This window comes from Osmerus eperlanus, chromosome 6 (genome assembly GCF_963692335.1).
Source record: "Osmerus eperlanus chromosome 6, fOsmEpe2.1, whole genome shotgun sequence".
Taxonomy (NCBI): domain Eukaryota; kingdom Metazoa; phylum Chordata; class Actinopteri; order Osmeriformes; family Osmeridae; genus Osmerus; species Osmerus eperlanus.
This window is the reverse complement of record NC_085023.1, coordinates 18,084,746-18,106,716: the sequence shown is the minus strand read 5'-3', so window position 1 is coordinate 18,106,716 and position 21,971 is coordinate 18,084,746. Positions and strand designations below refer to the sequence as shown.

The following is a 21,971-nucleotide window of genomic DNA, read 5'->3' as shown; positions in this document are numbered from 1 at the left end:
CCTACAACCATTTTGAATAGTTATGTAAACACTCAGCATCCAATTTTGTACACAGATCATGTCTGACCTAGTGGCTGTGTCTTTCATTGCACTGCAGTAAACCTGACAGAGAGCTAACCACATCAAACGTTGTTTAGTATTGTTACTTATCATATAATTTAATTATATATTATGTGTCTGGTATAGGTTTTTGGATCATTGTTTGCCCCTCTTTGTCTCTATATTGTATTGCGTTCATTCAGAAATAAGAAGGCATACTAGGCTATTTCATAGTAATCCTTTAACTCTCCCCAACTGTGATTTGTAGAGTGACCAACAAAAGATGACAACATAACGATTTGTTAGGTGCGACCAGAATTTATTTGAGTCATATTTCAAGCAACCAAATGTTTAAGCATGTCAATAGGCTTACTACATCTTGTTTTTAATGAGATTTAGCTTTTTTAATCAGACTCTAATCTAATTTTAGAATGTAAGCAGTTTTCAGTAGTCTGTACTAACTTGCTTGATTCAGATACTTTTTTCCTTTTGAACCATTGCTGTAATTTAACCATATCCCTCTCCATTCAGAATTGCTAATGTAATTTTTAATTGCTTATGCAATTTAAATTACACAAAATGTATGTTCAAACTGTATTAACTGGCATGGCATGGAACACTAGCAAAGTTCAAGGCAGGCTAGAGTTTAGCTAGAATCCTTCAAATTCCCTTTCATTTACACAAGGGCACTGTACTAGCTACTGCATCCACACAGACATTCCATAAAATGTTGTCACAGTTTTATTCCCTAAAGCTCTGGATCCTTGACTTTATTGTAAGAGTCTAGTGGTCAACATTTAAATGTTGTAACATTTACAATGGTTGTCAGGGCATGGTGGTTGGGGCCCATTATATGGCTTGGCCTTAATGCCCTCGGATTTCCAGAATGCTAACTAACTGTCCTAATCTAGTTACAACATCAGTCCTGAAGTCACCAATGACCACCCCTGTAGACCTATTAGCGAGGTTCCAGTGGCTCATAGTGTGATACTGGGTCAGTGGAGCTAAGGGTACTATCACAAGACAGATCAGATGCCGTCTTAAGCCATCCTTCAATATGTGCTTTCTTTTAGCCTAATAAACTCTCAATTTCATTCTTGGCCTGTTCCTCTTGAAAGCAAATTGTATTTGGCTGCCAGGGCATGCCACAGACTAGAAGAGAGAAATGTCTCTTTCAAAGTTGAATTATGTGCTAATTATTCAAGGGAGTTTGAGGGATTTTCTTTAAATGGGTCAGGCCAGCAACTTTGCTGTGTCACCACAGATTACTAGAGGCATGGGAATTAGGGGGGGCCCAGCTCTTAACGGCAATTTTGCGGGGCACCCAGACAGCTAAAATGGAGCTAAAATTATTTAGCAAGGACATGCTCTTACAGCAGTCCTCTGAAACTGTTATATGGGCCTCTTATATTTGATAAATAGAAGCCTACAGTTGACCTGTAAAATTAATAGGGGGGTCAGATGGCTGAGCGGTTAGGAAGTCGGGCTATTAATCAGAAGGTTGTTGGTTCGATTCTTGGCTGTGCCAAATGACGTTGTGTCCTTGGGCAAGGCACTTCACCCTACTTGCCTCGGGGAGAATGTCCCTGTACTTACTGTAAGTCGCTCTGGATAAGAGCGTCTGCTAAATGACTAAATGTAAATGTATTCAGACAATAGGTTTACTGTATTGTATATTGGATCCAGTTGCACAGCTATGTATGTTAATATATAGAATACGTACATAATATAAGATACTCTCTCTACTTTCATAGTACAGTACATTCTCATAATGACATTTGTTGGAGGGGTGGGTCTGATACTGTGAGAGGCTGACTGAAGGGAAGACAGTATCTGTCCCTATAATGTCAGCCAAACAGCTGCAGCTCACAAGCATGGTAACAATGGTGCTGTTTGATAGAACTACCCTGAATCCCATGGCCTTGGTCTTAATACAATTCAATATCTGTTCATTAGACTATGATGTGAATGAAAACGTTAAAATATATCAGATGAATGTCCTAATACAATTTATTTACATGGTCTATACTGTGTAGTAAGGTGATTGTAACCTTAATTGGAAATTACATGTTTAGAATTGGATCGTTGTGAATACATACATTTTACAGTTACAGAGACTGCTAGATTAAACAAACATCTAATTAAGCAACTTCAAATATGAAATAGATCTGTAGCAACACAGGAAGGCATTGGCACCTGTTGGCATAATACAAATGCATGTATTCCCCTCGTCTTGGGGGCCACTGTGGTGTGATATTGTTTCCAGGGAGGATGAGGCCCAGTCAATTAACAGGCACATGTGAGCGTGAGCTAGCAAGTTAGCATTTGTTACTTTGTCTCTAATTTGTGTCATTGATGAAACAACCTTATCATTAGAGTAGGTCAGTTGCACCTGCTGACCCAGATATCCCCTCACACAGTTTGCGGCTGTGTGAATGCTATTAAAAGCAAGGCAGCATGTGACGCAACACGGGACAGTTGCTGTGGGGTTATTGGACAAGTTCTGTAGTGTAAGAGAGGGGAAGATAAAGGGGAATTGGCCAACAAAAATAGCCCCTCAAGTGCATCTTCATAGCTGGGTGGCCTTTGTGAGTCCAAGCACGTCCGTCTAGCAGCTCTTTTTACTCCACAGACATGCCTTAAATCTCTTCCTAGACACTGTCCTTTTCACTTGAGGTAGGTTTACAATGAGTGTAAACTGATAGAGATTACTTAATTATACTCTATTGTACTTGTCACTGGATGATAAGAGTGAAAAGGATGTTAATGTTTGCTGTTTTTCCATAAAGTTGCATCTAAGTAATTGGAGTGGAAGAAGTTGATAGCCTATATATAGTGGAATTTATTGCAGTGGAAAACTTTCCATAATGACTTTCCCACCCCATTTTTAAATGATGTGAATTCCAATAGTAAAGGATTAAACTTGGATTTGTAGTCTGAAAATCCAAAGGCGTGCAGTTTGTATAGGAATTTGGGACAACCAGACTTGTACTGACTGCGACCTGCACCGTGCCACGCCACCACGGCCCTCAGAATGACTTCAGCCAAATTGAGTTGCCAAGAGGGTCGGTTACTAAAGCAAAATAACCATTGCATATTTCCTTTTATGGGAGGAATTCATTGGCTAATTTTAATAATTTAACCTACAACCATTTTGAATAGTTATGTAAACACTCAGCATCCAATTTTGTACACAGATCATGTCTGACCTAGTGGCTGTGTCTTTCATTGCACTGCAGTAAACCTGACAGAGAGCTAACCACATCAAACGTTGTTTAGTATTGTTACTTATCATATAATTTAATTATATATTATGTGTCTGGTATAGGTTTTTGGATCATTGTTTGCCCCTCTTTGTCTCTATATTGTATTGCGTTCATTCAGAAATAAGAAGGCATACTAGGCTATTTCATAGTAATCCTTTACTCTCCCCAACTGTGATTTGTAGAGTGACCAACAAAAGATGACAACATAACGATTTGTTAGGTGCGACCAGAATTTATTTGAGTCATATTTCAAGCAACCAAATGTTTAAGCATGTCAATAGGCTTACTACATCTTGTTTTTAATGAGATTTAGCTTATTTAATCAGACTCTAATCTAATTGAGAATGTAAGCAGTTTTCAGTAGTCTGTACTTTCCATAATGACTTTCCCACCCCATTTTTAAATGATGTGAATTCCAATAGTAAAGGATTAAACTTGGATTTGTAGTCTGAAAATCCAAAGGCGTGCAGTTTGTATAGGAATTTGGGACAACCAGACTTGTACTGACTGCGACCTGCACCGTGCCACGCCACCACGGCCCTCAGAATGACTGCAGCCAAATTGAGTTGCCAAGAGGGTCGGTTACTAAAGCAAAATATAACGGAATGAAAAACTGATAGCCTATTAACTTTTCTTACAAACATGCAGCGCAGCTGACCACGTGATAATATAACACAGAAGCTTCAAACATGAGTACTGTTATTCATCTATTTAGGCAGCTCAATGTTAAAGGGGTTGCTGCAAACACGCTGACACAAACTCAAACGAGCAGGGAGTTTGTATTGAGAAGCGATGCGACGTTGTCAAATGTCATATTGTCCAGGTGCATATCGTAAATTATTTAAATGTTCGAAATGTTGCCAAATGAACCCCTATCAATGAAACACAGAATGCATGGCTGGCTGATCACATAATCGCACTGCGCTACCTCGAGACAGGTGCATCACAGCCTTCTTTAGACCGTCACACATACGCTGTATAACGGTGAATTTTATTAGGCTTTAGCATCCAGAATGAAGTAAAAATGTGATGTAATATTCAAGGGATGTAATATTCAAGGGATATGTTAGGGAAATGTAATATTCCATGAATTACCAACCAACATATCACTTCACTGGCGGACTTTTATATGTTTGCCCTTGCCCTTCAAACAGCCACAGTCAGCAACTGTCAGCCACTGTAATCACTTGATGTATTTCACTTTGATGCGTGAGAAACAGAGAAATACACATTTGTTTTCTTAGCTGCATAAGATCTACGTTTGTAAACAAACATAGGAGTTGCACAGTGGTCGAGTTATGTTATGTCCACAGCTCTTTACTGTGTGTCAGTTCTCCGCAGGGGGCCTGCGTGAGAGTTCTGAGAATAGTTCCCATATCTGCATTGACTCTTCCTTCTGGGCCGTCTGTGTGTGTGTGCAGAGATGGAGAAGCTTATCATCAGTGGTTTTGTTTGTTTGTGTGTGTGTGTGTGTGGCTTATCAGTAGTGCTTTTAGCACTGTTATTTTGCCATTTTAAGGAATAGATAGCCCATCTTGCTGATGGTGTTAGGTGAGGAAATCGAACCAAGAAAGTTTTGCAAGCTCTGGATGGTTTTGTTAAATTATGAAATTCAGCCTCAGGGGACATCCACAAGTAATGTGTAAGACGGTTGTGGTCGTCTCTTCTGCAGGGTGCAACTACTTCTTCTTTTACTATATTCTGGATCAAGTCAAATGTTTTGGAATCCCGCTATAGAGATTTTGGGTTGCAGCCAGTTATTAAAAAACATACAATCCATCACACAACATGAAAGATAACTTGACCAGAATGCAGATACAACAGTTCAATTCAGTACCCCCCCTCCCCCCTCCAGGTGTCCCTGGGAGAATGGCGGTGGATATTAAAAATTAATCAACTTGAAAGAATGCATGTCTCAGGTGAAATCCACTCAGCACTTTTGGACTGTTTATTCAGAAAACAGGTTGGAATCCCTGAAAGTATATTTTACCTAAAGGCGTTGGAATGTTTTCACATTAGCTTTCTTCAAGAAAATAGGCTCAGGATTGTTTTTACATCTTAATAAAGCCACTTAAATATACACACTGACCAGTCTCTCTGGTTTCAAGCTGTACTGAGATTATAGACTATAGATATGAAACTGCCAGAAGCCAATAGCTATTTTCAAAATACCGTTATTCAACATAGACCTCTCAACATTCCCAAATCTGGTTATGTTAAATAAATTATGAGAACTGCTTGCTCTGTATTCACTTGGCAAGTTGAGGGCCAGTGCCATAGCTGATTAATTCCACAGACCCTTATCAAGTCACCTGTGTGATATTTCCAGGTTTAAATGAGACTATGCCATGCCTTGACACATTATGGCCATGCTCTACTTCGGACTGTTGTTTTATGTAGCATTAAACAAGGCTGAGTTGAATGAGGATAATCCAGACACTACCTAACCTTTTTTTTTTTTTGGGGGGGGGGAGTTTTTCCTTGTCTTCCTTGAGGGTTTAGGTTGGTTGAGGGGCAGTTCTATGGGCGTATATGAAGCCCTCTGTGACATGCTTGCGTGTAAAAAGGGCTATACAAATACATTTGATTTGACCTAACATCTCTACCACCACCCAATCTAAACAAATCTGGGAGGACACGAGAGATTTTGCCCCAGGGCTCAGAGTTTGTCCTCACTATCCTCTAACACACAATCTTTTTCGCCAAGATATCCAAGAAGGAAAAAGTAAATATTGATTCCCAAATTCCTGGGTAATGACATTTTTGTGCCTCATCCCAATTCACTAACCTATGACCGTGGACTCAGTAACAGGTCAGCTTGTAGACAGGGATGAATACCCCATCTTGTGTTAGACTGTGAAATTATTTGATTTCAGCTCTACTCTGTTGATTGAAACAAAACATTTGTATAAAAACTATCTTTATAGCAACAGGAGATGTTTCCATTTCATGATTAGGCACAGAAAAGCATAAGAGTGTATAAATGGTAAAACTTGTATTGAAGGACGTACTGTGGTGCTTATCAGTGCGGTACAGAGAACATCTTGTCATGAGATCACCTTGACCAGCTGTTATGTCTAACAGTAAGGTGTGTTTGGTACATATGCATGCTTTCCTACTATGGGAATGATGTCGTTTTTTCTCAGAGTATCATGCTGTTCCCTGGTTTGAACCCAGAATAAGTCTGAATCTTGCTTGTCTAGAATCTGTCATAACTCAACAGTACATCTCAATCTGAACACAGTATGGCATAGATGGCCTGCTCTTTGTTCCCCAAATTAGGCCAGGTTTACTTGGGGATCATTTTGTGCGTAGTTTAATACACGTATTGGTACATTATTATCAACATATTGTCTGGGAACTGTCTCCAGACATTTTTGCAATTTAGGTTTGTGTAATTTTTTTTTCTTTTCGCAATGTGCTGGTTGCTGTTGTAAGATGCCCTTGTTTTGTTCTCAATTTTACTTTCATCACAACCCAGGTGGTATCCTCAGGAATGTTTGGGAAAGAACAATTCAATAATGGCTTTTTTACAGGCTTATGTGATGTATTTAAATGTATGAAGACAGGTTCAAGCACAGTCCAAAAGGGGGAGGACCATTTCCAATTGGTGCCAGAGACTCACAACATTTATATACATAAAGGTTTGTTAGCTGTATCACCTACTGTTATGCCGTCCAAGATCAGAGTTGTCTAAAAAGTTGATAGGGCTGTTCAGATTTCCTCCTCCAGCAAAAGGAACAGATGGGGAAGTGGTCTGATTGCAGCTGATGTCTGTTCAGTGTGAAGTAGCTTGACTCTGACGAGACAAATAGCACACATTGCCAGGTATGTCACGTACAGCTCACTCACATAAACCAGTGTGTGTCTCAGTCTCCGAATTGCCACAGCGTAAACTTATCCACAGACACGCACACACCTGAATAAATCAGTAAGGGACACCGAACGTCCAACATTACACAATAAAGCTCCACTGAGAACCACAAACATACACAGTTGTTGCTTTCCCCTGTTTTGGCTTTGGGAAAAAGTAACACAAGGAACCAATAACTGAACAGATTAATTACATCTATTCAGATGGCTGGCTAGTTTTTTTTGGTCTAGTCATTTTACCTGACTATACCCTTGCTATCAGTATATGGCCTGCTATTCGGTATACACATTTTAATAGAATGCTATGATAAAAATCAGGGGAAATTGATTCATGGAGCCTGGATGCTGATCTCTCTTTGTTTACCGATTTCTACCAGTTCAGAGGTCCATCCTTAGGGTTAGGGAGAGGGTTTTATCCCCCACACATTTTCCTAATCCATCCTGGGATTTAGGGCCCTCTCTCACCCTAAAGGCTTTTCTTTGGAATTCCTCGCTGACTTCTTATCTCAGTATGTGTGGCCACTTCCATTCCTGTTTGTGTTTGTTTGTTGTGCAACACGAACGCAACAGGATGGACTAAAATTAGACATTTGTATCGTTTCCATTCGTCTATATTGCATCTGAAGTGTATAAACTTAGTAGATGTCAACAAGTTGTCCATCATCTTCAATTTGTATCTCTGAATTTCAATATAAGCGTATGTTACTGACTCGAAATGCAATGTAAAGGAAAAAGTATTTAAAACATCTGAATTGGTCTTGTTCATTGCAGTATTGAATGACATTGAATGAATACAAATGTATAAGTTAAACTGCCAGAGAATCAGAATTCGGTTTCTTATATACTAGTGTAATAATTGGACCAATACGCTGTTCCTATTGGTCCAGAAGACGTTCTCAAAAGTTAATAAATCCGTTTATATACCTCCTGAAAGTTCGCAGAGGTAAATAAACGTTTTTACGGACCTAGCAATGTGAGCTAGGTATTCGCCATGTATGTTACACACAAACACAGCATTTACTGTTACAGGAAGGTGAAAACAATAAACATATACGGATATTAAATTAAGTACAATAGTTCGAATAACTAAACAATCTAAAAATAAAACAATTTAAAATATAAAATATATATAAAAATAAGTATAAGAATATGAATGAGCAGCATGAGTGGGCAAGGTCTCTTTCCCTAACACTCCTACATCACAGACATGGAAAAACACTGTCATGGTTGTTGTGTTCTGTTCTGTGTGTGCTGCTGTGCTAAGTGAGTTTTTCCTTAGACCATAAGCCAGAGAAAACCATGTGGGTTAGGTTATGGAAAGAGAGAATAAAAGGAGCCAAGCCAAAAATGATATGACTCAAAACTCAAAACTTTTTGGGGCCACCCTGATTCAGACATTTAATCATTTGGGTTTATTGGTGCAGCCATTAGATAATTTTATTCTCAAATGTAACAGTGTTACACTGCTTGCCTGTTAGGAGAGTGGGGTTGGTTTGGAAGAATCGAGACTCCTTGGTGGATTTCAGACAGCAATGTCAGAAAAGTTGTTGTAGGAAAGACTTCCACAGTCATGCTACTATGATTCCAAAACCTCAGGAGCCTTATTTTAGACGAGACAGGGTGTGGGAGCTCACCACCGCGGCAGTTGGGAGAGCAAACAACAGTCACACTCAGCATTCTCCAGACATACACTGCCTAAGGATAAACATCACTTCATTTAATTCTTATTATTGACACAAAGCCACAGCAGACAGCCCAAGCGGATATGGATTTTTTTTTTTTTACAAATCTTTTTTCTACAGTGGGCTACAGTATTGTCCTAAAAGAGGTACACTTATATTCATGCACTCAAACACCCTAATACAAACTATTTTGTCGGTCTCAGATACAAACACATTCTCTCTCCCCTCTCTCGACAAAATCTGCACCTAATAGTAGTATCCCCTTCAACCCAGATCAACAAGATACATGTAGCGACTGTGAGCAGTCTGTGTCCTTTCACAGTATCAATGGAATGAGATAACATTGTTGGCTGTACCCCACTCCATGCACTCAGCATAAACTGACCCCTTCCATTGGCCTCCAGTCATTCCTTCCACTGATTTTGGATAATGGCCATCGTGATCAAACATGAAGACATAACATGTGTTGTCATTGTGAAGTGTAGTGTACTGCAGATCCTGTGCAAACTCAGTCTAATTTACATTTACAGCTAAGGTCTTTTAAGGCTGACTCCATTCTACCAGATGGCTCTCAAACCCCATTTGTGATGACTGTGTTTGTTATTGAATGCGATAGGGAATGATAACAGCTCAGTTTGTTCAACCCAATAAAATGTAGTTCCTTTCTGTTGAGATGCAATCTCCTGCTGTCTAGCTGTTCTCCAAGTCAGAACATGTGGATTTACTGGAAAGGACCCATGATAGAGCCTCGCAAGGGGTTTCTCTGAATGCTCAATTATTTGTCAGCTCATCGCCTTAGTCAAAGGTCAAATAAATGTATATGCACAGTTTAACACAGGTCATTCAGGGCAGTGCAATTCTTACAAGACAAGTCAACAGCCACGTAGTAGGCATACACATTTCCCCAAAAGTACATAGAAATACATCTAAAAAGCAAAAATACCCAAAACAGCAATAAAAGTAGCACCAGCAATCAAAAGTGGCAAAAGTACAATAGCAGCAATATTAACATAACGATAACATAAGCATAAGATGTATGGACAGTACAGATATTGTGCAAACTGACTTTTTGGTACCACACAGCATGGTCGATTCTATTGGGCAGAATGACTGCAGTGTGTGGGCTGTTGCGTGGTGAACTGTCTCCTCACATGGCCTGCAGATCAGGTGTGTATCTCCATGCTGGTTTCTGCGTCATGAGGAATGCCACAGTCCCATGCATGATCTTACGGTTGTCTCACTAACTTGATTTGACCCAGCGTGCCATCTTAAGTGTAAATCACAAGTCGGCCTTGTGACTTGTTTTCCTTAACCAAAGAGGAATGGTGTAGCAGCTTTGTGTGAGAATACTTTCACAGCATGGACTCACTCTGTATTCATTAAGATGAACCTTTAAAAGAAAAATTGACAAATATTTAGGGCTACTTGTATTCTATATAGCTCGAATAAGGTAAAAGCAATATATATATGTATACCTATTGTTGCTGTATGAATGCAACATTATTTGAATTTCATGGGGTTCAATTGTTATAGGGTCTTGTATTAATGCTACCTCTTAGATTTTATGAGGTAGAACATACAATGTCATTTTAATCTAATTCCATTGCTAGTTATGTACCCTTAGTTTGCTAGTTATGTACCCTTAGTATAGTTAGTCCTCATATTTAAATTTTAGATTCCTATATGTTAAATGTTTGCACCTTCCTGCCAAAGCAAATTCCTTGTCTGTGCAAACTTTCATGGCGAATAAAACCCATTCTGATTTTCCAAGATTTTATTTTTTAATAAAAAAATTTTTTTTTGATTTGTATTTGACTCACTGCTCCAAAAAACAAGGCACTGGCGAGCTCCGCCTCTGTCACGAGCACCCCTGTACCAGTAACAGAAGACCATGAGGATGCATGGGAAGCTTCAGTCCTCACCTCATAACCATATCACACAGACTCAAGACAACTGTCTTTCCTCGCTAAGGTAACTCTATTGCTTTTTCTCTTTTACTGTTCAACTTAATAGCATGAGGTGACAATCTTCATGGAGCACATTAGCCAGCAAAAATGCTAAATCGAGTCATTCCTTTTTACTTTAAACGCCAGTCGATGAGAGTAAATATATTTATCTTAACAACTTTAACCGTTTTCTGTATTACGTAGGTAACTAACTTAAAGAAAACAGCGTTGGCCAAGACATGTAGGCTACTCATTTGATTCAGCTTGTGAAAGTCTTTGTTGACCCTGTCACCAACGCGCCGAAGTGGTCGCACATGTTGCAAGAGTCAACCACCCCAGACAGTTATCTAAACTAGAAACTAGTTTGCCTGCACTTTACATTTAGGATGTAAACATTTTTCGTGTTGCACGCTGTTGCAACTGATAAACCTTGCGTGTCTAGACAGTCAAATAATTGATCAGACGAATGGAACCACGTGTATTGACGGGGTTATGGAAAATTGATGTTTTTAACTCTGTTCTCCAACTATGCTTCCGGAATTAGTACATTTGCAAGAAAACAATTAAAGCACTATCCGATTCTTCATATAAGCTCTTTTTGCATATATGCTGTTTCCCACAGACGCGCGGTAGAAAGACCTCTTTGTTTTGGTGCAAATAGCAGAGAACAGCTGATGAACTGTGGAAACTTCTAGGATGGTAGACCCCTGGCAGTAATGCGACTATCTGCTTGGAGAGTTGAATTGCTTAATTGTTCCACATACTCACATACTTCGTGGTTAGAGTTCATGGGCGTCAGTGGTTCATTTCTACGCCAACATATTATACATTTCAATAACTGGTTTAGACGGTCTGAATCGGTGAAACTCACTCTTCAATTATTAAGCCACCCGCGTCAAGGAACTGCTAGCTTTTCTTTGGCGTAGCTGGTAGTGGTCGCGCTTGGGATGCCAGATGTGGCAGGTTCGACTCCCGATGGGAGCCACCATTGGCCAATTGAACCCTCTGATGGACCAAGACCACGTCTGTAACATACAACTGGTGCCATGCACGAGGAGTACACAACCACTACACTGGCATGGTGATCTGGTTGCAAATGTCTTTTTTTATGCCGGCGGGAAATGGTTTCGAGTGAAGAGGAAGGTCCTAGCGAGAATGTGAACCGTGACCCCTTCAGTCTTTCTACCGAGTGAATGGTATTGTACTCACATTATCCGTGACCAAAGGAAAGGACATCTGCCATGGTGTAGACACCCAAACAATGTACCACACACCTGCTGGGTGGCTGTTATGTCTCTTGTAACAGAGACAACTGTTTGAATAATAAGAACAATTCATACATATGCATTCATAAGAGGTTAGGCTAATCTTATATCAGCCTGTTTGGGCAAACTTTCAGTTTTTTTCTATACCAACAGTGCAGCTATGCCAAAGTCTTGTTGGTTCTCCATTCTTCTGTACCTAGAAACATCAAAACGCAACACTGTTACCTAGGCTTGCTGTGCGCAGAGGCCGATTGCTACTCGTGCCATGTGACAGTGATGCACTGAATATGTATCTCACAGCCAGAGTCACCTTCTGAGACACAAAGAACAAGCAGTGGGGAATGTTACTGGGAACTCAGCACCGGTCGGTTTTAGGTTCAGCTGTCATCTCATAAAAGTCCTATTGATGTGCTAAATTGCTGCCAAGGAGACAAGCCGTATCGTTGGCTACACAGCTACATCCAGATCTAGGTTCATAACCAGTATTTGGCCCTCGTTCAATGGGAAGCAAGGATTTAAAAAAAATGCAGGCCAGCTTCAGGAATGGGTGGTATTGCAAAGGTTTGTATTCTGCCAATATAAAGGGTTTCCATGCATGGGACCACCAATAATATAGGCATAAATAACACAATTATACTGTTGGTTCAAGCCATATGGTTGTGGGTTTGTCTTTGTTTTTTGATAGTGGAAGTAGTTTGTAGTTTTGTGTTAAGTTACGATGTTTGATCTTCATTTCCATTGCAACGGTGATACTTGGGTAAGTTTGTAATGGCGGGGAACCACATTAAAGTGTCTTTGGGGGTGGGTTAGGGCAGTTGGCGTCACTCCACAGGGGGGTCGTCCTTAGCCAGCTGGCATGTCTGATGACACGTTCAACGGAGCGAGGCAGAATGAACAGATCAGATTCCTTCAGCCATGTGACATGCCACTGACGCTCTTATTCCATTGGCTGTAATAAAGTTTGGCCTTATTAGATAGTGCTGGGGGAGAGGGAGGACAGAGCGATTGCTCAGGAGCAAAAGTGAAATCCTTGTTGTGCATGCTGGCCCCTAAAGGGCATTAAAGTTGAAAGTCACAAGCCAGTTTGGGCTGGTCAAGAGAGCACATACGTTGTAGATATCTGCAAAATTGAAGGGTGGTTACCACTAGAGTTTTTAAAATAAATTACATTTAATGCAACGTAATTGTAATGGTTAAATTACACTCAAACACGTAGAGGGTTTGACTCTCCTGTCTACTTGTTCTGGCCAGAGTCATGGGTAACACACCGATCCTGCTCCACTTCAACATGATTTGTAAAGATATGTAGGTTTAGTTTGTAGGGTGTTTCTGCTTTAATTGGATAGATAGTGAAGAATGACAGGAAATGTAGGGAGAGTGAGAGAGGGTTCAAACCCAGGTAATCCTAATCATCTGGACTCAACATTGAAGAGGCTCTGCTCACTGTCGTCAGTAGAATACATTAATTCTCACATGTCAGCAACCCATGCACTTGCACTGGCAATTTATTTTAATTGACCGCAGCTCTGGGGAAATTACCATCACTTTTGTTTAAACTGTATACAATGGTCCCTAGTTTCCTAAGTTCACTTAGTTAAGTGTGCTCACGTATATGGGCTCAGGAACACAAACGCACTTCACTGTTGGCTGCTCCTACAGTCTCTTACATTTTCCAGGACCCTTCCGGCCATTGGGATCTGGTTCTTCGTCAGACAGTGAGCAGTATTCAGAAATGCTAAACCTGGGCACAGTGCTTTACCCATGACCAACCTGATGACTATGATGATGACTGGGGCAATTTCTGTTTCTCTTCTGTTCCATAGACTATATGACAATATTCGAGAGAGAGAGAGAGGTGTTTTTGCGTTGCCGACTTTTTGCTCAACACGCAAAACCTTAAACATTTAACAGTTTCAAAGGACTCATGCTCTGTTTGAATAGGGATGTTTTGCTAGACTTAGCCTGTGTGTTTCTCTCTTCAGACACAGTCCCACATATTTCAAGGTGATTCCTGGCGTAATCAAGGACCATGACGGCCATTAATGCTCCTCGTGATCGGTAGGCTTTGTTCAGTTTCTCAGTCTTTTCATGTTATGCGGACATGTACTACTATATGTGGACAATGAGTACTATACCCACATTTTGTGTGTGTGTGTGTGCACAGGTATAATGCGGTGTGGATCATTTTCTTCATCCTGGGCTTGGGAACCCTTCTGCCATGGAACTTCTTCATGACTGCAACCATGGTAACTATTCTTCTCCAGTTTAGTCCTGCTAAACAATGACTCACAGGCTATCCCACAAAAAGAGGGAACACTGTATGGAAACGCATCTTTATCAGCACGCATTGTCTCCAAAAGACGGTAGTCTAGTGACGGTCTTAAATGCAAGAGATAATATGGTTGGAAGGTAGATTTAGAATGCATTCAGTCTAATGTTGCAGAAAGTCTCGTAAGGAGAGAGATGCTTTAAAACTAGCATCTTGTTTGTGTTTGTAACTGAACCATGTTTAAAGTCACATATATTTGCTTTCCAGTGACATCAGGGCTTGTTGTGAGTGACTAACTGGTTCCACTGTGAGAAGGTTGTCTCATTAGGTTATTCTACATGTTTCACCCAGATTCCCCCAGGGTGAGTCATGGCATTAACCAGATGTGTTGCTGTGGTAACATCACTGCTGTAATCTCTTAGACTGCCCCGGAGCAGCACACCAGACTAGAAGAGGTAGTATGGGGTAGAGTAGTTTTGGTCGTGAGGTCGACCCCAGGTGTCTCTCCCTCCTCCTGGGTCAGATTCCAACATTAACCCCTCTGGCCGCTGGAAGTCTCAGATGACTGAGCATGGAATCCCCATGAATAATTACATTCTCAACCGTATTTCTTGAACCAAGTGATCATTATTCAAGTTGATTTCGACAAGCCACGGTGTGCTAGATTACAAACACAGTCAGTAGGTGTCAGGTTGGTACAGAGTCTGACTGTCCCCCCTCCCCCTCCCCAGTACTTCACCAGCCGCCTGAAGGACCCACAGAGCGATGCCACGGCCAATCAGACCCTCAACTCGACAATGCCAGGCGTGGACACGCGGAACGTTCTGGAATCGAAGTTCAACAACGTGATGACGCTGTGTGCCATGGTGCCCCTCCTCATCTTCACCTGCCTCAACTCCTTCATCCACCAGAGGTGAAGACACATACTGATGTACACATGGTCTTTACTCCAGGTTGGCTAGGAGAACACAGCAGACCACTGGCCCCTTCCACAACCCCAGAGTGGACCACACACTCCCCATGGTATATTGATGTATATGTGAACTATAGTATATATTGGGTATACGTAAACCCTTTTGGCCAGAAGTATGTTTGCTTTAATTTGAGCGGGATTTAGCGAGATCTTGAAAGGGGCTCCTGCTCTCCTGGAAAAACACACCCAGGAATGCTATTCATCTAACTCTCTCCTCCTTTATCCCCTTCCCCACATTCCTCTCTGGCCCTCACCTCTTTTTCAATCGCTCTCCTCCCTTGTCTGACCTACTAGCATCTTACCCATTTCCCATAGCAAAGTCTCAGAGGTCTGAAAGTAGAGCAAAAGGCAAACTTCCTGATTTAATAAACTCATATCCACGTTGAGCACATGTTCCTCTGTACCATCACAAATAAACAGAAAATACACAAATATAGCACATATTAGAAGCTGGGCTAATACAGATCTCTCCACCTGATCCAGTTCCTTATTGTAATGCAGAACTTGTGTCCTCTCCCCCACAGGATCCCTCAGAAGCTGCGTATCTCGGGCAGCCTGACGGTCATCCTGGTGGTGTTCCTGATGACCGCTGTGCTGGTCAAGGTGGACGTGGCTCCCCTGCCTTTCTTCTGCCTCACCATGATCAAGATCATCTGCATCAACTGTGAGTGAGGCAAGGGGGGGGTAGCACACGGACATGCAGGAATGTAGTCTCACACACACACGCACACACACAAACACAAACACAGTCTTTCCTCCTGCATGACGCTAAGCTGCTTATTAATCTGTCCGGCTAGGCTGGCTTATTTGCAGAGGGGTACAGCACCAGGGTGAGGTTCCCTCCCCTGGTGGTTTGGGCCTGACCCCCTGAAGCCCTGTGAAGAACAGTCATCTCTGCTCTGTTCAGAGGGCGGGACGGCGGGACCCAGAAGGAAGGCTTTGATGTTGGTCATCATGTTTTTCTTGTACCAGTTTGTTCATTGGAGGGCAGTGTAGACGAAGAAGAACGAGTTACGCAACGCGCTCCGCTGTCTCGTTTCCTGCTGCTTGCGTTCACGTCTGTTCTGGGAAGTTGTAACTGTTCTCTATAATCCCAGTCGACCTCTGTGTGCAGTTGAGACTACACCCTTTTCTTTTTTACCCACAGTCTGTTTCCCCCAAAGCAGATCTTTCCACCTCTGCCTTTCTACTCTCCCTCTCCCTGACTTTCCTGCTTCCTTTGGAAAGGGGAACTTTGGAGAGGGAACTTGTGGTTTTAAAACCCCTCTGCAATGCGCTGTTGAATGACGGATGTTTGACCATGTGTCTCCGTTTCTCTGCCCTCAGCGTTTGGTGCCGTGCTGCAGGGCAGTCTGTTTGGTCTGGCGGGCATGCTGCCAGCTTCCTACACCACCCCCATCATGAGTGGCCAGGGTCTGGCCGGGACCTTCGCTGCCTTCTCCATGATCTGTGCCCTGGCCAGTGAGTGACTAACCAACCAACCAACTGGCCACATTCTCCTAGACCTGAATTCTAGGATATCCTCTCAGGAGCGGGAACTCGAATCCTCATGGCCTACTGTTCCCCGTGTGTGTGTGTGTGTAGGTGGCTCCGCCCTGCAGGACAGTGCGTTTGGCTACTTCATCACAGCTTGTGTGGTGATCCTGCTGGCCATCCTATCCTACTTCGTCCTTCCCCAGATGGACTTCTTCCAGTACCACCTGGAGTGTAACGGCTCCAGACCCTCGGGCGACGAGGAGAACAAGATGGATCTGCTCCGGAAAGGTAACACGGGTGTGGATGGAGGTGTTGCTCACTGCCTGCTAGCCTGTTTTGTCTGTAGAACTGTTTTGTCTCTGTGAGACATGTTTACATGGGGGTGGGGTCACATGTGTTGTTGTAAATACTGAGCTTTTAGATCTGGAATGTTGTTGATTCTTGGTGTCTCCTTCAGTCTGTAATGACACTCTGGCTTTAAACCACGAACCACACATGGAGGTCCTCCCATGCTCAGTGTAGTATGCCCTATGAGTGCATGAATGTACTTGCCTGTGTGTGAGTGAAAGTGTGATTGATTAGATGCGTGTGTGTTATTTCAGTGTGTGTTGTTGTTTCAGACAGCCCAGGGGAGAAGAGGCCAGTGGTCAGTCTAACTGAAGAAGACACCAAGTCCACACCCTCTGTAATTGGCATCTTCAAACAGGTACGGGAGTCCTCCATCGCTGTCTTTTTACCTGCACTCAGCCTAACCCTGCTGCTACCCCCAGAGCTAGCCTAGCCGTCACAGATGCACACTCTGCTGTAGATGTCTTGTCAATTACCAGTCTGTGTGCCTGTGGTGGAATAAGACTGATTTTGGTGTGTGTGTGTGTGTGTTCTGTCCTGCAGATGTGGGTGACGGCCCTGTCTGTGTGCTTTGTCTTCACCGTCACCATCGGAACGTTCCCCGCCATCACAGTGGAGGTCAAGTCCACCGTGGCCGACGGAGGTACCTGGGGTGAGAGGTCAACTTCTTTACATAATGACACCAGTGATACCTCGACAGCCTTTCAGAGGAATCCTCCTCTTCACCATAGAGGGTGGATGCTGTAGCACAAGGGCTGTTTTTCAGCTGCTGATCATGACGTTGAGGTTGTCTTCTCCCAGACACCTACTTCATCCCTGTGTCGTGTTTCCTGCTCTTCAATGTGATGGACTGGGCCGGGAGGAGCCTGACTGGTGTCTGTATGTGGGTGAGTATCAACTACCCCCCCTGCCCCCCCCCCGCCTCCCCCACCCACTCATCCACCTCCCTCCCACCACCACCACTGATACAGCAAAACTTCCCCTTTAGCTCCAAGTTTCCCAGTCTATCCTACCTCCTTCCGACACACTCTCATGTTGGTCGGAACAAATGAGATCTGACACAAAAGTCAGAAGTGTACATCTGGATAGAACCAGAGTTTGTTGGCTTGGGGTCCCACAACATCTGTTCTCGCCTGCAAAAGGGATCCCCCCTGGCCAAGCCCCTGGAAACAGAAAACATTTGTTTCTCCTCAGTCTCCACTTACCCACAAAGTATTTGGTATGGGCTTTAGACTCTCATGGCAATAGCTTTGTAAAACCTCTTAACCCAGGTTCTTAAACACACCCAATATGCGCTATATGTAAATATGTTTTGCGGGAGAGATTTCTCCATTTTATACAATCTCGTCATTGGGTTAAGAGACACAGACACACAGATTCAACAATGCCCTGATGCATTTTTTTGAAGTGCATTTGAACGCAGTAACTTCTCATGACTTCCATGGTTCAGCGGTTCTGTGGAACATGACAAAAAAGAAAACAACAATGGTTGGAACATAAAGGGCTTTGATGTGCAAGCCGGGGGTTTATATTGGAACGTCGTCTGGTGCGAGGAAGTAGCTTGAGGGGTGCGGAAGAGGGAGGCTTCTAGATTCTCCACATTTGCCCTGTGTGAGTGTCCTAGAATAGTCCGAACCAAGCTCCTAGGATGCTAACGTTAGATGCTAACGGGTGGTTAGAGTTCTGACAACCGTTTTACATCTGATTTAATTTCCCTCCAATTCAGTTTAGTAAGTGGCTTCACTTGATTATGTGGTTGTCCTCCCATACACTCTTTTCTAATCAATAACATCCTTGACTGGACTTCCCCTCTATATGCTAGTCAAAGTTAACTCTTGCATTAGCCGTCCTTGGTGGCTGTGAATATTTCCTCTCAGTCTGAACTGAAATGCCCTTATGCAAATGCAACACACACACACACACACACAATGTTTAGTTTATACATTCCTATCTTAATACAATCCCCCCACATTCCTGTACTCATATCCTATTCAATTGTCCAGTTACAATAATTAGATTCAAGGCAGCCATGAAGAAGCCTTGGTAGTAACAATACAGGCCAGCCTCGTCTATTATGTAACTGAGTTTTGAGAGTGAGTTGAAAGGGTCAGGGGCCTATTCTCCTCATACTTAATGGAAATTATGTTAGCTGAGGTTTTAGTGAGGCCAGGCTATAGCAAAAGACCCTAACCAGTGGGCTGTCTCCCTACTGCAGAGGGGGTGGGCATAAGATCTCTTTTGTTGAGCACTTCAGTTCTATAGAACTTCTATGCATCAGACTGGATTCTAGTGCAAACCCCAGACTCTTGTTAGTCTTACCCATCATACTGTGATAACTTTACGATGCTGTCTAGGACTTTCAGGAATACAAGGAAAAAGGAAGAGCTAAGTTCTGGTTCTCTGGCTTGCTGTACGATACAGGCAAATCTCCAGAAGTGGGATGATGGATGATGGAGGATGAGTTCAAGCATGCAGAGCAAATAATGTATTAGTGTGTGGATCTTTTTGTTGACACAAGAAAACAGGGTCTGTTATCCTCCCACAGTGTGGGAGGATTTATATTGGATTTGCCTGATTGCAACCACACTGGGGATTGTATTATTTTTTTTACCAACAATTTTATTACAATATACTGACCTCCCTTCCCCTCCCTCACAGCCCGGTAAGGACAGCATGTGGCTGCCTACCTTGGTAGGCCTCAGGTTGGTGTTTGTGCCTCTCTTCATGCTGTGTAACGTCCAGCCCAGGAGCTACCTGCCTGTGCTCTTCTCCCACGATGCCTGGTACATCATCTTCATGATCCTCTTCTCCTTCTCCAACGGATACCTGGCCAGCCTCTGCATGTGCTTTGGACCCAAGTATGTCTGAGAGAAGGGGGGGGGAGGATGCACATTTTTGGGATCTCAAAGCTAGATGTTTGTTTTATCAGGATGAATTCATAAACCGTTGTCCTGAGTGAAACTTCCCATGTCTTCTCAGCTCTGTTGCGTGACGCTCATGGTTCTCCCCTCCGTCTCCTTACAGGAAAGTGGCGCAGCATGAGTCAGAGACGGCGGGAGCCATTATGGCCTTCTTCCTGTCCCTGGGTCTGGCTCTGGGAGCCGCCCTCTCCTTCGCGTTTAGGATCATGATCTGAAACCCTGAGGACCCCCACCCTCAGGACACGTCGATTCCCCTCCCTACCACCACCCCCCCACCACCCCCAACCCGGACTGGAAGACAGGGGGTTTTGAGGGGGAAGAAGAATAAGATCGATTGCTTTATGCTGACTCGTGTTTGTGTCAGAAAGCAGAACGCTGGTCACTGTGTACTGAACACTACAGACTCAACCCTTCTGGAGTCTTAAGAATCTGTGGTTTACAACCTCTCAAGTAGCTGTTGAAGATATTTCTGTTTCTAAAAGAATGCAACTGAAATTTCTTCCAGCTGTGATCTGTGGTACTGACTTATGTTCTGTTTCGACATTCATCCCATCCTCAGGGGAAGACTGAAGATGCACTGAGGCAGGAGGGCCTTCAATCTCAGTCACATTTCTCTAAAACAGCTGAGAAAGAAAACGTTCAATCTTGTCCATTGTTTTTCAAAAGAACTTTTCAAAGTTCAAACAGGTCAAATTGTATTGGGTATTGTCTGCCCCAGGTTCAATACAAAACTGAGATGCCAAATGCTTTCCCAATATATTTACCCATTGCCACCATGGAAGCTAAATCAAGTACACCTCACATTTTCAAAACTCTGTGTGTTTGTGTTGTGAGTGACTTAAGTCAGACTATCCAACTATTAATGTAGTTATGTGATGTTAATTGAATTGTACAAACGTTATAGTTTAGAAATACCTTTTTAAAGGTAAAATGTTCCAAGACTATGCCAATGTTTGTGTGTATATTCATGGTATAGCTGTCTTATTGACATAACCTTTATAAAAAAAATTGCAGTTAAAAGCACAAAAGATCACATGCAGCTACTGTATAAATAAATACATTAGTTTTCTGAACAGTGTTATGAACCGTTTACCACCAAAACCATTTTGTATTTTACACTAGTTATAACATTGTGGATCTATGTCAGATTGTATTTTCAAATTATTTAAATGTGATGTGCTTAACTGGCATAATAGTTTTTTTGTGTTGAATTAGAATGTGGCATGAAAACACCTTTTTTTTATCAAATATGCAAATCATTGCCTTTACAACCTGTTTGTCATAAAAAAAATAAACCTTTGTGTATTTTTAACTCCTCTCTGTATTCTTAACTGCAGGTCTTACATTTCATTTAGTCGGGTCTAAAAAAGGTTTTACCCTCGTTCATTTCTAGAAATTTCGCAGAAAGTTATTACAAAGTTGCAGTCGTAGCCTACAAAGCGGAGCTTTATAGTCCAGGGTTCGAATTACGGGGGGGCTTGGGGGAGTCCCACATGACCACAATGTAACAAGTTAAAAGAAACAATTAAAAATTTGGATTTGAACCCAGGCTGTTGCAGTACTGCACCATCATGTCTGAAAGAGCATGCACCCCTGTTAACTCAGTTAACAGGAGAGCCCTGCTTTCTCCTGGTTTTCTGACACCCCAACTCTGCAGGTTGTTACAACTAGATAGTTCAATGTCATATTTTCTTTTGAGTGGAGATTGTTATGATCCCTGATAGCTCAGTGGTTAAGGATGTGGGCTTCTGGGGAGAGGTCTTGTGTTCAAATCTGAATCGATGTGAATCGCGATTCATATGTGAATCGATTTTTTCCCCACCCCTAGTACTTACTGCTGAATGAAATTAATTATTTGAATTATGCGTTGTGTAGGTCTTAAATTTCAATCTTTAGTCTTAAAAATGTCTTAA

The 21,971-nt window shown here is 42.3% G+C and overlaps 1 protein-coding gene and 1 long non-coding RNA gene across 4 annotated transcripts; one reads left to right on the top strand and one right to left on the bottom strand.

Moving 5' to 3' along the window:
• Nucleotides 1-9,677: 9,677 nt before the first annotated feature.
• LOC134022554 (uncharacterized) lies at nt 9,678-11,657 on the bottom strand. Its single transcript, XR_009930651.1, has 2 exons — nt 10,681-11,657; nt 9,678-10,250 (listed from the first exon to the last, which is right to left on the bottom strand). It is a non-coding gene; the product is annotated as an uncharacterized LOC134022554 (long non-coding RNA).
• slc29a1a (solute carrier family 29 member 1a) lies at nt 10,682-21,370 on the top strand. 3 transcript variants are annotated; one of them, XM_062464151.1, is made up of 12 exons: nt 10,682-10,831; nt 14,054-14,129; nt 14,236-14,317; nt 15,072-15,253; nt 15,838-15,977; nt 16,640-16,774; nt 16,898-17,077; nt 17,392-17,495; nt 17,681-17,789; nt 17,939-18,024; nt 19,796-19,995; nt 20,162-21,370. In XM_062464151.1, exons 2-12 carry the CDS (start codon nt 14,101-14,103, stop codon nt 20,271-20,273), a joined length of 1,359 nt encoding a protein of 452 aa, XP_062320135.1. In that variant the 5' UTR covers nt 10,682-10,831; nt 14,054-14,100; the 3' UTR covers nt 20,274-21,370. The 3 variants fall into 3 exon arrangements, with proteins under 3 accessions (XP_062320135.1, XP_062320136.1, XP_062320137.1); XM_062464152.1 differs by having other exon boundaries at nt 10,697-10,831; nt 17,410-17,495; XM_062464153.1 differs by lacking the exon at nt 10,682-10,831 and adding an exon at nt 14,608-14,702 and having other exon boundaries at nt 14,071-14,129.
• The last annotated feature ends 601 nt before the right edge of the window (nt 21,371-21,971 follow it).